This window comes from Merops nubicus, unplaced genomic scaffold (assembly GCF_000691845.1).
Source record: "Merops nubicus isolate BGI_N331 unplaced genomic scaffold, ASM69184v1 scaffold20066, whole genome shotgun sequence".
In the NCBI taxonomy this organism is placed as follows: Eukaryota; Metazoa; Chordata; class Aves; order Coraciiformes; family Meropidae; genus Merops; species Merops nubicus.
The window spans coordinates 53,260-66,985 of record NW_008613266.1 but is presented as its reverse complement, the minus strand read 5'-3'; the positions used below and the strand labels follow the sequence as shown (position 1 = coordinate 66,985).

The following is a 13,726-nucleotide window of genomic DNA, read 5'->3' as shown; positions in this document are numbered from 1 at the left end:
AGTGTCTCACTACCCTCAGAGTGAAGAATTCCTAATATGTAATCTAAATTTACCCTCTTTTAGTTTAAAACTGTTACCCCTCTGTCTAGTGGGGTTATCACTATAATCCCTGAGAGTCTTTCCTCATCTTACCTGTAGCCCTCCTCTAGGTCCTGGAAAGCTGCTGTAAGGTCTACCTGGATACTTCACCAAGCTAAATAACAGTGGTTCTCTCAGTCTGTTTTCATAGGAGAGGTGCTCCAGCCCCCTTATCTTCATGGCCCTCCTCTCAACCTGCAGGTCCATTTCTTATGCTGGGGGCACCAGTGCTGAACATAGTATTTGTTCTCTGCCCAGCCTGTATTTGTGCTTGGGCTTGCCCTAACGCAAGTGCAGACCTTGCACTTGGCCTTTTTCAACTTTATGAGATTGGTGTGGGCTCACTTCTCAAGCCTGTCAAGGCCCCTCTGGATGGCATCCTTTCCATCCAGCGTGTCAATGGCACCACACATTACTTCTTTCAAATACTGCTTTCTTTCTCCCTTATACTTGCACAATGGAACTGCCTTCATAACCCTGATGGGCTGCTCAGAGCAGCAGGTGATAATAAAGGTCAGTTTAAGTCAGGAACAGCTCAAATTTTTTAGAACTGAAGTACATAAAGACTAGAGACCGAAGCTAAATAGGCTATCGGCTCCTTTTATTTGACCAACTGTGTCTGCTTTACTAGAATAACAGGTTAGCTAATCAAAAAGCCATGTTCGCATAACGAAAAGCTATTGAAGTGAATTCTAATTACAGCTTAAAAACAGGTAAACAGGAAGTGTGACAGTGACATTGACCAGAACATCAAAATAAGGAATTCTGTTTATATCTGTAAATGCTCACTTTCCAGGTGCAGAAATATTGCTTTCTAAAGAATTACTTTTTTCTCTACACTTTTTTTTCCAGAGTGTATCTGTTTTGTAATTCTATTAAGACAGCACACAGCTTGATATGAGACCACTAGACCTGCTGAATTTCCATGACAAAATATACTTCCCTGTATTTAGGAGAATAAACTTGCAGAAAAACAAATTTTCAGACAGAATTGAACCACACCCAGCCAGGGTGGAAACAGGTTCTGAAAACCTGGTCTTTAAGGAGGCTGAAAAAAAAAGTTAGGAGGAGTAACAGAACATTTGAGCTACAGTTAGTTTGGCTTTGAGGGCAAGGTATTTCTACATAGTTTTCGCTTGTCTATACTTAAACTTGACTTAGAACCATTTCCCTTCACCTGTTTCCTCCCAGTCCCCTCAAAAGTACAGCCAGTTTTTCTGCTGATCTGGGTCAGGAGCTAGATTTGCTTTCCAGTTTGCACTTCCTTGCAGAGTGTGGCAGAGGCTGGTATCCTGCAGAATGCCAGCTCCCTCGCATTTACATCTGACAATACCTATTTCTGATTGTGCCTTTCCAGCAAGCTGGTCTCTCAACTGTGAATGGCTTAACCGCCATTGGCATGAAAGTGCTGTTCTGCCAGGTTACCAAAGTGCTTTGGAAAGAAACTGTTTGATTTAGTAAGTGACCACATACGGAAAAGCCTCACCAATTGCTAGATTGCTAATAGTATTTTACACGATACTGTCATCAGGAATACAGCGACTTAGCAGGAGAACAGTTTCAGTGTTCTCGGTGTAGCTGTTTCTATTTAGTTGAAAGCAAAGTGAGGAAGATTATGATCTTAAATGTAATGCGTTCTCAAGGGTAGTCAGTAATTTCAGATGCCTTTAGAGCCAGGTTGTACATATGAATATTAACTGGAAACATTTCAATTAAGCGGGGCACAGCTGACTGTGCAACTGCTTAGACAGTATCAACAGTACATTAAAATGACTGCTAAACAGAGAAGTTTGTTACCTGTAAAGATTCCCTTATCTGATATTTGCCCTTAGAGTTGGAAAATACAGGTTTCTAACTGTATTCCAGCTTCCTGTCATTGAGCTCATTATTGGTAAATATGACTACTAGTATGTACTTCATAGGTTAATGAGTTTAAATTACTGCCCATCATTACTAGGTTGTGAACTATTTTCCATAATGAGGACGCTGACAGTAAATCACTCCAAATAGTAAGGAAATTATACAGAATTCTCCAGGTCTTTGAGCTTTGCTACTAATGAATTAGGACTCTTAAGTCATAGCACTATAGATTAAAAAAAATATATATTGCCTTTTTTAATCATGGGACATTTACTTCATTAGTATTTAGCAACATATATGTTGAGTATTTGTTACCTGGTGAAATGAGAAAGCTTTTCTGTTACCATTAATAACCTCTGCTCCAGACCTTGGTGGTTTTTTTTAGTAATATGGAAAAGAAGTTGTTGCCTGAATGCTTCTTGAATATAATGGTGGAAAGTGCCTGCTACATTTTATTCAGATTTCTAACAAATTAACAAGTTCCTCCTAGAATTTTACTGAAAAGGATAAATAATCATGGATTAAGAAGAAAAAAGGCAGTAAAGTGAGACTGAATATAAAATACAGCATGATTGTTGCCTAATATTATGCTAAATTTTCAAGATTGACTTTGAGAATGTAAATATTCAAAGGAACATGCCAAGCACAAATTATTTAAACAAAACCTACTTGTTTCTCTGACTAAATATACTTGTTGAGAATTGAACTTGATGTTTAAGAAAAAAAAAGCAGCATAGACAAACACAACTTTAATACAGAATGATGCAATGTATACAGTAGAGAGTGCAGGCAAGAACTGACTGTATTTTTGTCTTGGTGATCTCATCATCATCCCTTTGATGGGAATGTGTGTATATAACCATCAATTTCTCTGCAGACTGTAGTTACTGAATTCTCCCTTTGTTGCTGTTAGGTATGCAAAACACTTGTACTCCTGTAGCATTTTATTTCTTCAAAGAACACAACAGTTCTGCATAAATGTTCCCTGTGCTTCCTTTGAGAACAGAGGTGTGAGCATTACTTCCATTTTCGCAGAGATATTCAGTGACTTGTCAATGTAAACAGTTATATATGGGAGCAGAACTAGGACTTAGATTTGCACTTTCACATCTTCAGCTTCTAGTATATTTATTTTAAATATTTAGTCCTTAATAAAGTAATATTGAATGAAATCTCAAATGTTTGCAGGTGATACTTCTACATCTAGTACCCTTAAAATCAACTTTCAAAAAAACTCCCTGATTAAGAATAATTTAGGGAATCATTATGAGATGTCTGTTGAGCCCTATCTGGATACACAATTTATCTGCTTCAGCACAGTCTGGTCTGTCACAATCTGTGTGGTTTTAGAGTTTGACATGTTTGCAGCTGGGTTTAATAGGCAGGGGATAGTCTTTCAGATTTGATGTATGCAGCCTCTATTTATAAATATGTAGTTATCACTGAATGGTGTCCCTACATATACTGCAAAACATAAAGACCCTGAGCAAGCTTTAGCTAGACAAAGTTAAGCACTGGAGGAAATCTGGGCTAGTCAGAACTCAGCTGTGGAACTTGTTTTCTAAATTTCTGTTTTCTCCCTGTAAGAGTGAATGCTTGGGTTTTATGAGATATGCTGGGTTAGTTGCAAGTTTATGCATGGGCAATGGTCCCTGGGAATGGATTTTATGAGCCATACAGTTGCTTGCCATTAAAAGTGATTTATGATTCAGCTCATATTTTGAGGCTGAACTGCTTTCTGCAAGTTGAGTGTTAAGGTACGCCTCTGGAAAGCAGGGGTGGCTATGCTCTGACCTTCTCCAGTCTAGAACTAACGAATGTGTGTAAATAAGATACAATATGAATACATTCAGACTTCAAGATTTTTTTTGGCCTGAAAGGCATATCTTCTTATACTGCTCAGAAGAGTGGAGTTATTTGCTTCAAAAGGGAATCATAATAATAATTAGGATGAGAACACTGCTAATGTTATTTGAGGTGATCTTCGTTTGTTTGAAGTGCATACAACTAGAAAGCGAAAAAAAAAATCAAATGTTTGTAATAGCATATATAAAATGATGACAGATTATTAGATCTCCAATTCCCTTTTACTTTGGGGTTTATAGCAAAGACAAGAATCACCATGCCATTATTCTTTTAAAAGAAACCTTATCAATTCTGAAAATGAAAAAAAAAAAATAAAAACTTTACAGACATAGAAATTAACTTATTTTTAACACCTGTAAACCAAGATTGAATTATCTGACTTTTAAAAGTGTACAAGATTTCTCCAGATCTTTCATTCTTATTCCTCAACAGCATAAAGAATACTTATCAGTAGTTCAGAGGGGAAAAATCAATCTGTTTGCTATAGTGTGTGAGGGTTGATTTTTGTTAACTTCTTTAGGGTTTTTTTTAGTGAAACAAATACTTGTGATTATTAAGCATAAAAATGAAAGCAAATTTTTTCATTCCACACTGATTTCCAGAAACAGGAAAACTTGGCAAAATTTCAAAATTTCAGCTTTTAAGGGCAAAATTACCAACCAAATTATGTAATAAGAACACCATTCCCAGCAGGGTAGCAGCATTTTGTGTGATCAGAACAGTGTAAATGTTCTAATAAAACACTTCATTTGCAGTTTTTACATTAGGTTTAAAAGGCAGAACTAGAGGGGGCAGTGTTATATCTAACTTGAAGAAGAACTGGGACTTGATTTTTAAATATCCTTGTGTTTTGAAGACATGAGACACTCCACATTCATTATCTGCGTATAGTTATAACTCGTTTTTAAAATACTTCTGTCACATACAGTATTCAGTTACTTTTCAGTACTTCTATATTTATAGAAATTTCCCCAGTGCCTACAAAATTCTTCCCAGAAGTTATCACTATTTTCCCTCTAGCGCTCTTCTTTTCTGTAAATAGCCATCACTCCTTAAATGATTCTTCTCTGTGTGGAGTATTTAGGCTGCTTGGTATAAATTCTCCCAGGAAAGTTTTGTGACGTCAAGCCACTGCAGCAGAGAAGTGCAGCAGGGGACCTTCCAGTGCATTGGAACCAGAAGCTTGGCACTGCTTAGCAACTTTTCTTAAACTGCTGAAGACAATCCTAATGAGCGGATCCCTCACATCATACACTGCTGGCACTATACACAGAGCCTCTCTGCTCTGAACTGTTACATTGCCTTCTGAGAGGTGGAATTCAGTGGACTGGTTTTTTTTTGGTTGGTGCGGGTTTTTTTGTTTTTTTAAACTCTTGATGAAAAGGCTTTTCTGTATGCTAGTCTCACTTCAATTTCCAAAAAGAAAAATATCTTGGCACAGAGAAGGGTGTTGTAAAAATAAGACCAGCATGTGGCCTCACATCCTATGATTTGCTGCTATTGAGCACAGCTGTCAACTTTCATCTTAATATTTACTTCTCAAAGACCTTCTCTGCTTAACATTTGACCAAGCATATTCTAGGTTTACTAAAACACCTATTCATGTTTTATAACTTTCAATAAGGAACTTCTACAGTATTTATAAAGAACTTCTCTGTTTAAAAAGGAATTTTTCCTATGGGAAGAAAGAGTCCACTGGTCTGAGATGCATGACTGTGAAAGAATTCTATAACTAGGCCAGTTCTCACTCCTTATGAGTGGTATTGGAGAAATCCAAATAGGAAACACATAGCTCCCTGAGAATACAGGCTTTTAAAAAAAGTGTTTCAAACATACCTGGAGAAGCCACTCTTCTGATTCAGTACAAATAAGTTGTTTAAAAAGCAGTTCTGTATCCCATTTAGTAAAACAGCATCCTTCAAATCTCTGCAGCTTGATATATAAATGTAAAAATCATTAGGATGTACTTTGACAGTGATTAAGAAATATATGTTTTATTAAAAAAAAATGTTTATTCTTCAGTGCTTTACAATAAAGGAATTGTTGCTACAAATATTTTTTTTAAAAAAGGGCTTTGGTAGCTGTATTTAGGGATGCTGGCTATGTGAACAGAACCTGGCCACAGCCATGGGCAAGGTGTCTAAGTCTAGGAAGCAGGAGGGGGTGGGATTTAAAATATACCTTTGCATTTCTTTATCAGCTTTAGGGGCAATATGAAATGTTCTGAAGTGGATGCTATTTGCATCAACTGTGTGGGATGCCTGATATTCCCCAAGAATTATGCAGGTTCTCTGGGCTGTAAAGGTAGACATGTAGAGTGCAGAACTCAGAAATTTAGCTGTAAAATTATACTTTGTGCATGAAAGGATAAGGCCTCAGCTGGCCAGCAGAGCAGCAAGCTGGTGTGAGGAAAGGCGTATTCTATCCTGGTGCTACTGCCTAGAAAAATGAGGGTGAGATACTGTAAACTGTAATGTTTTTTTCCACAGGCACCTTTCACAAGCCACAGAGAAGAGCTTCCTAAGTTCCTGCAAAAGTATTCAGTGGAGCATAACTGCAGCACATGTTGAAGAATGCCGCTATCACTGTTGTTTAAATCTCTAGTAACTCACATGAGCTCACCACCCTTGTAACCAAGTCCTCGTGCCCTGTACTGCCCACCAGAGCTGCAGGCAGCAACTTTTTGCTTCAAAATCAGAAAAGAAGTGGGGATGCAGAAACTTGGTAGTTCAGCCCTGCTAATATGTATATACACCATCAGAAAGTAAATACAAAGAACACTGTGAAAGGAGGAGCAAACAACTTTTTGTGGCATTCCAAAGAAAAAGTGCAGACGGAGTCTTGGGGAATTTTTCTTGCCTATTTCCCCACAGTCTGCATGGATTAAAATAGAGCAGCAGGCTTTCCTCCACATGCCCTCACTACAGTGTATAATGATTTTGAAAGAGAAAAATAATGCATCAAGCTTACAAAATGATACAGAAGCAACAAAATAAACTTGGTTTGAGCTTAATAAGGGAGCACTTTAACAGGTGAACTGTAGTACTTTGTTTCTAGGACTGATTTTTTTTTGAAGCCTTTAATAGGTTAGTTTCCATGGCAACTTGAACTGAACAGATTGTTCATTGACTTCAGTACATTTCTATTAAACATCTTTTCTTTACAGTTAGGTCTGCTGCTCCAGCTCTTTCATCTCTTTGGATTCTTATTCATTATCTCTTTTTGCAGATATTCTTACACTAGATGGACTCCATCTTTCTGTGTCCTCTAACAAAAACAAATGTTGAGGGAAAAGAGTTTCACAATAATTCCCTGAGTTTCCTAGAGTCTATTTTCTTTTCTATGCCTCCTCATGTTTTAATTGGTTTCCTGGCAGAACCAGAATTTGTAATTCAGGTTGATACCATTGCCTATCAGTGAAATGGACATTGCAGAAAAGTTCAGCAGTAGAAGCCCAAATGGCTTCTGAATAGTCTTGGTTATTCTACCAAGACCTTTAATGTTTAATGCTGCGCAGCATATATGAATGAAAACGCTCTTACACCAGAAGTTCCTTTTGCTCTCAAGTAAAGAGAAAGCACAGGATGAATGTAGTACATTCTAGATCTGCTCTCTTTATTTATTGTTTGTCTAATTTTGAAAGGTACCTTTAGAAGTTCCAATGAAAACTTCCAGTGGAGATGTGCAGTTTGCTCTTTGTCATATTGGAATGTCAACCCCTGGAATACTGTCTGAAGGATTAAATAGATTACTTGGATTGAATCTGATGTAAAGAAAATGGGAGTCGAAACAGAGTGACAGCTGATATGAAACACAGCAAATGAAGGAAAAAGGTCTTTGGTTTAAACCACAGAGCTGTTGCCCATTAGTTTTAGGAATATTTCTGTTCTGCTTCTCCACTGAACAGACTTTCAGGGCCTTTTCATTATATCTCCTGAATATTTAGGTTTCAAGCTATGATAATTAGACCAGAAATGTTACAGTTCTAGTAGCAACAGGGTCTGTGTTTTCATAGGTTTGCTTAAAACTTTCTTCCTGCTCCCCAAAAGCCTAGATTCATATGTGCTCTGGGTGAGGAATGACAATGAGTTGTAAGAAGTGTTGTCACTACATAGCAACAATTTTTAATCAAGGGCTTGTTTTGTCTTCTTAGAATGAGAGTAAGTTTCTTTGAGGGCTTTTTTTCCTCCATTTTGTTTTTACTTGTTGCTTTTCAATTAAGCTGTCAATTTTATAATTATAAAATATTCTGCAGTTGCAGTAAAGACTGAGTTATGCAGTTTTCTTAATTCAATAGATTATTTGTCACTGCTGAACAAAACAACTTTCATTATCTTTCAGTCTTTTTTGAATCTGCTTTTCCTAGCTTTTTGACACACTTGGGGGAAGAAGGAGAAGGCAATCTCTCTTTTTGCACGTGCCATTGCATTTACATAAATGCAGTTTCACCCTGGGAGAACATGAAAATACCCCAGTTATGAACTGGCAACTTCCTTTGAGGGACAAAAATGCACTTCTGTGTTTTGTATATGTGAAATATATTCCCCTTCTTCCCAAATATGAGAAGAGAGTAAATATATTTTTTGAGGTATTTACTTGAAGTTTAACTTATTTTCATGTTTTCCAAATTTTAAAGTTTTCAATTCTATAAGCACTTGTTCAGGAGGGTATTCACTCTACAGTTGTCTGACTATACATTTTAACTTTTCCCTAATTAGTGTAAATATTTCTCAGACTAGCTAAGGTTGTCTTGAAAACCTTGTTTTCACAAGAAAATAATTGGATGCTCTTTTCCTCTGGAACTCTTTGATAGGGTTCACTGATGCCAATTTTTCAATAGTCCCTTCTGGCCTGAATGCACTAGAAATAAGCCAAATGGTAGGTTTCTAATTAAAAATCCAATTCTTAAAGATAAAACTTCTCTGATCTCTGGAAATAAGCAGCATTATATTGACAGACTCTCTGGCAAAGATGAGAAATTGAATGGCAGGTATAAATGAACACAGTGAGTAGTGAAAACCTGTATCACATTTGAGAGCATTCCAGCAGCAAAAGACAGTCCTCATTAAAACCAGACACTAGTCATGACAGAGAGTTCTGGAAACTGAGACTCTTCCATAAAGCATGTTTTACCTTATTAGAAGTTATGCTGTTGTACCCAAAAATGAGCAGCCCAAAACATGTTCCTGATGTTTTAATGTTGATGAAAATATCTGAAGCTTATCAGTTTACTGTGCTCCTATGTTATTCAGTCAAGTAATGAGTAGTGTAATCATTACCCAAGAAAAGACTATAGAGATTGTCTTGATTGATTGTATAGAGACATGTGAAACTGGTTCTTCCACAAGACATTCTCAATGAGTGGTACTGTCTGCTTTTAGTTTTTGGAAAAATGTATTGTGTGCAGTCATTCTAAAACCTAGATTATTCCTTCTAAAATAGATGACCTCACAGCTGTAGATCAGAAAAATAGTTATGAGTGATTTGGAAGGAAAAAAAAAAAGTTTTTTTTAAAGTGAGTATTTTTCTCCTGCCTTTCAATGCTGTAGGGACTTGATGATCACAAGGGTCCTATTTCTTGAATTCATGCATAGTGGGTAGAAAGCAATCAGCTTGCTTTTAACGTAGTTACATGAATTTATTTGAATGTTCATTTATAAAATGTACAATACAAAGATGAAGCTTTTTCTGAGTGATTTTAAATTCCATTTCCCCTGAATATTCCTCCAGAAAAGCCAGATCTTGGCCTGTCTTAGCAGTGCTTTGCACTGTTTCAACACCAGGTACCAAATGTTTCTTGAAGCACTTTGCTGTCTTTTGGAACACTCCTAGATGAGATGATGACTTGATTGGTAGTTGGAACAACACTGCTCATTCTTCTTGCTCCTGCCTGCCACTAAGAGACGTAATTCTGGAAGAAGCAGTGTACACCCGAAGAGCTCTGATACTTCTTCGTTGGCTTAGCTTACAGTGGAGGTTTTCCTGGCTTATTCCAATAAGAAAATCCAAAGGTATCTGTGAACATCTGTTTCAGCTGAGCCAAGTGATACTCATCCCCAGCTGTGGCTTTGTCTTCAGCATGTGTTGTGTACTGCTCTAACCACCAACTCCTTGCTCACTAACTACCAAGATGTTCTGCTAAAATTCAGCCATTTTTAGCAGCTCAGCTGTGCAAGGTTGCTTAGGAACCAGCCTTCTCTTCCCCCACATTCTCATGACAGATTTCCTATGCAATAACATCACTGCATGACACATTTGCATCCAGACACGCATTCCTTTTCCACTTGAGATTCTCTGAGTAAAGGTTGTTGGTGCTTCATGCAATTCATAAGCAGCATGTGGTAAATCACTGGAGTATTAAATCACTGCCACAGTCAAAAGGAGCTCAAGTTTCGAATGCAAGCAGTTCCCCAATCCTGAATTTAGTTACTGATATTGTCTTCCTGGGAGTAATTTGTAGTTTTGTTTTTCAGACTGGGTAGCTAGATGGTATTACAACTTCATAGTAATCTCCACTTCCTTCTTTGCTTCTGTATATAACACTTGCTTGCACCACTTCAAAATTTGTGTGGTTTTGTCCTGATTTTTGTCACTGGTTTTAAAATTTCATAAGAAAAGATCTCTTTTGTGAATAATAAGGAAAGAGGTGGTCAACAGTAGCAACTGCATTTAGCTGAATGATAACAGAGACAGAAAATAACATTTCTTTGCCAAGCTGCTCACAAATCCACAGAAGTGTTTGTGGTACTTGTGAAGAAAATGCAGAGTCATGAAAAAGTGAAAAGCAGAAAGCAACACATAAAAAAAAAAAAAAAATCACCCTTAAGTATGGTGGTGTGATAGGCAGGTGGCTTTAAGAATATTTTTTAAATTATAAGGAATTCTTTCAGTGCTTATCCACAGCACAGTAACAACAATAATAATGCTTATCTTTAGCCCAGTATCCAAGCCACAGGAACCTCTCGTGTTTCAGTTTGTGCTCACTGCCCCTGGTCTTGTCACTGGGCACCACCGAAGATGGGCTGGCTGCATCTTCTTTGCACCCTCTCTTCAGATTTCTGTTCCTACTGATGAGATTTCCCCCCCAACCTTTTGTTTTCCAGCCTTGAACACTCCCAGCCTTTCCTTGTAGGAGAGATGGCCCAGTCCCTTAATCAACTTAGTGGCCCTTTGCTGGACTCTCTTAAGTAGCTTCACATTTGTGCTGCTGAGCCAAGAACTAGATACAGTACTCTAGACGTGACTTTACAAGTGCTGAGGTGAAGATTAGAGGGGAAAGATGTATGCAAGTTTTTTCCCCCCTCTAGCTTGCTTTCTTTTATGCACAAGGAAAAACACTTTTATATGTGCATAGAATGAGACCAGTAGAAAGGCTGGTTTCCACACACTGTAAGTATTTATTGTTTTATTCTTAAACACTTTTCAAGGAGAGAATGTTTGGTTTTGTTTTAGTTACATCTTACACTTTTTGTACTTCCATGCCTCTCTTTTGAAAAATGTTTTACTCCTTCTTAAATATACTGCAGACTTATGGTGCATTCCAAGAGTTCTGTTTGCCTCATTTGACAACATTTTAAAATTTGTGGAGCAAACTCAGCAATGTACAGTACTGGAGGACATGGGCTTATAATACCACAATAATATTTGCTTTTTTCTCATAACCAGAAAGCAATCTTTGTGTATCATGTATTTGCTTACATTGCACTTTAAAAAGCTCTTTGATTTATGTACCCTTATAATTCCACCACCTTGTTCAGACAAAATTTGTAGCACAGTATGTATATAAACTAGAAAACTGTGTAGAAAGAGGCCATATATTACATAAAATTACCTGATCCTCAAAGTCAAATTCTGTGTAAACTGTATCTCCAGAGTCCATAATCAGACTGCAGTTGAGTTCATTTGACCCTATAATAGGAAAGAAAATTAGGTGTCAGAAATGGATGGGGAATTTTCACTTCAGGTGATTGAACACTACAATATTTCCAAATGTCTGTATGCAAAAACTGTGATCCAAGGAATAGTTCAGGTGTGCTAGAATAGCCAGGTGAATGGTATTCCACTCGCAAAGCCTTCAAAGCATCCATAAAAGCTACCACAAATCTTAGTAAGGCATGGTTACACTATAAGGTGAATTGTTTCAGTTAGATGTTGATGGAGGACCAAAGAGCATGCTTTTTGCAGCAATGATCCCCATTCCTATCCTGTCCCTAAAGCAACAGTGTGGCTCTGCCCCTTCTGCTAATCATCTTCCTCTGGCAGAATCAGCAAGTCATGCAGGCTCTTGCACTTGGGATGACAAAGTTCAGTTGCTAAGAAACTTTGACCTGGCTGAACTTCACAATTTAGCTTCAGCTGAACTGCTGAAGGTCCAGGATAACAGAAACTTGGCTTTGTATTTCAAGAAGTTGTGTAGGGGGATAGTCATTGTTCTCTTCACTATCTTCGTGTGGGGAGCAACAGGAGAAGTGTAAGATATGCTTTTTTTGTGCCCTCATATCCCTTGTCACACAAGATCACTGATGAGGAAGAGAATACAACTCGCTTCTTCCTGGTTTACAGGTGTCTCTGCTATGATGTTCCTTCAAGCACTGGCATTGAGGGTACATAGTTTTAAGACTATTTCTGACTGGGAGTTGTTTTTTCACTGATACAGATGTTTGTATGGGTGATTCTATCTAACAAGCACTATCAATAATGGATTTTGCAGTTCAATTTTTGCCAGATAAATTTACATATTACCTGCTTTGCTTGCTTTTAAAGTTTACATAATAATAATCTATGTAGGTGGTGAACAAAACATCATTAAGAGAGAGAACAGAGGAGAGGAACTGGGTGTCATGATGACTAAAACCTAACTGCCTGGTAGAGATGAAGATTCCAGAGTGTCTTAGTTTGCAATCCATATGACAGTTGCTGCCAAATTGATCTTTGTTTCAACTCTTTGGACTATGTAAGAGATACCAGGGAAAAACTTGGGTTTACCATCTGCTGGGTTTTTTTGTTTGTTTGTTTGGGGGGGTTTTTGGGTTTTTTTTTGTTCCATGGTTGGTTGGTTTGTTTTTTTCCCCCTCCCCTGATGTTCATGCAAACTTTATCAGATTGCTATAAAAACAAAACCAAACCCCACAAACAAACAGAAAGAATACTCTTGCTACTGTAGAATGTCACATGTACGTATGCAGCATATTCTCTGGCATATAAATTTTATGGTCTTTTGAAAATACCTTTCTGTAAAAGATATATGCAACTAAACAGATTTACAAATGCTGAGACAATCTTAATTCTAAAATTTATTTTACCTACCTGATACCTCACTCTTAACATTGCGTCATTGTTGATAATATAACTTAACTAAACCTTCGTTGTCACCAGCACTGGCCTACCTTGACACATCAATCACTTTTAAAGCCATTTGTGTGCAAGTATTTGATTAGCTGTCACTTAACTACAAAGAGCATTATGTATCCTTAGCTAGAAACGTTAAGGTGAAACATGGTGCTGCAACTTTAAATGTAAAGGTCAGGCTGAGAATGAATACTCATGCATAATGTATCTTAAGTGATAAAAGCCACAATGGTTATACAGTTTTAATTTGGCCAAGAATCTTAAAGCCTTTTTCTCTTGAACTAGGACACCAGTTTCCTTAGGGAAGCACAGTTCCTTTCTAGGGTATATTCAAGGAAGCTCAGGAACATTGAAAATGTCTTTTCCTTCTTGGTTCAATGAAAACTAACAAACCCCATAACCATCTATCACTGAACAGTATACAGAGTTCTCTGTCCTTCTCAAATTGCCTAAATACAAATCTACCAGAAACGAATTGAAGCAAATGGCTACTCCAAGGACAAGATAAAGTAATGAAGGGATGTATAAGGGTACTTGTGATATCCCTGGTGCAGTACAAATAAACATGAGGAAT

The 13,726-nt window shown here is 37.4% G+C and overlaps 1 protein-coding gene across 1 annotated transcript in view; it reads right to left on the bottom strand.

Annotated features, from left to right (window-relative positions):
* The window catches only part of AK5 (adenylate kinase 5), an 89,884-nt gene that overhangs the window by 24,429 nt on the left and 51,729 nt on the right, over nucleotides 1–13,726 (bottom strand). Inside the window, exon 7 of the mRNA XM_008941859.1 lies at nucleotides 11,636–11,712. Within this exon, the coding sequence (XP_008940107.1) occupies nucleotides 11,636–11,712 (77 nt within the window). The remainder of the gene's footprint in view (nucleotides 1–11,635; nucleotides 11,713–13,726) is intronic.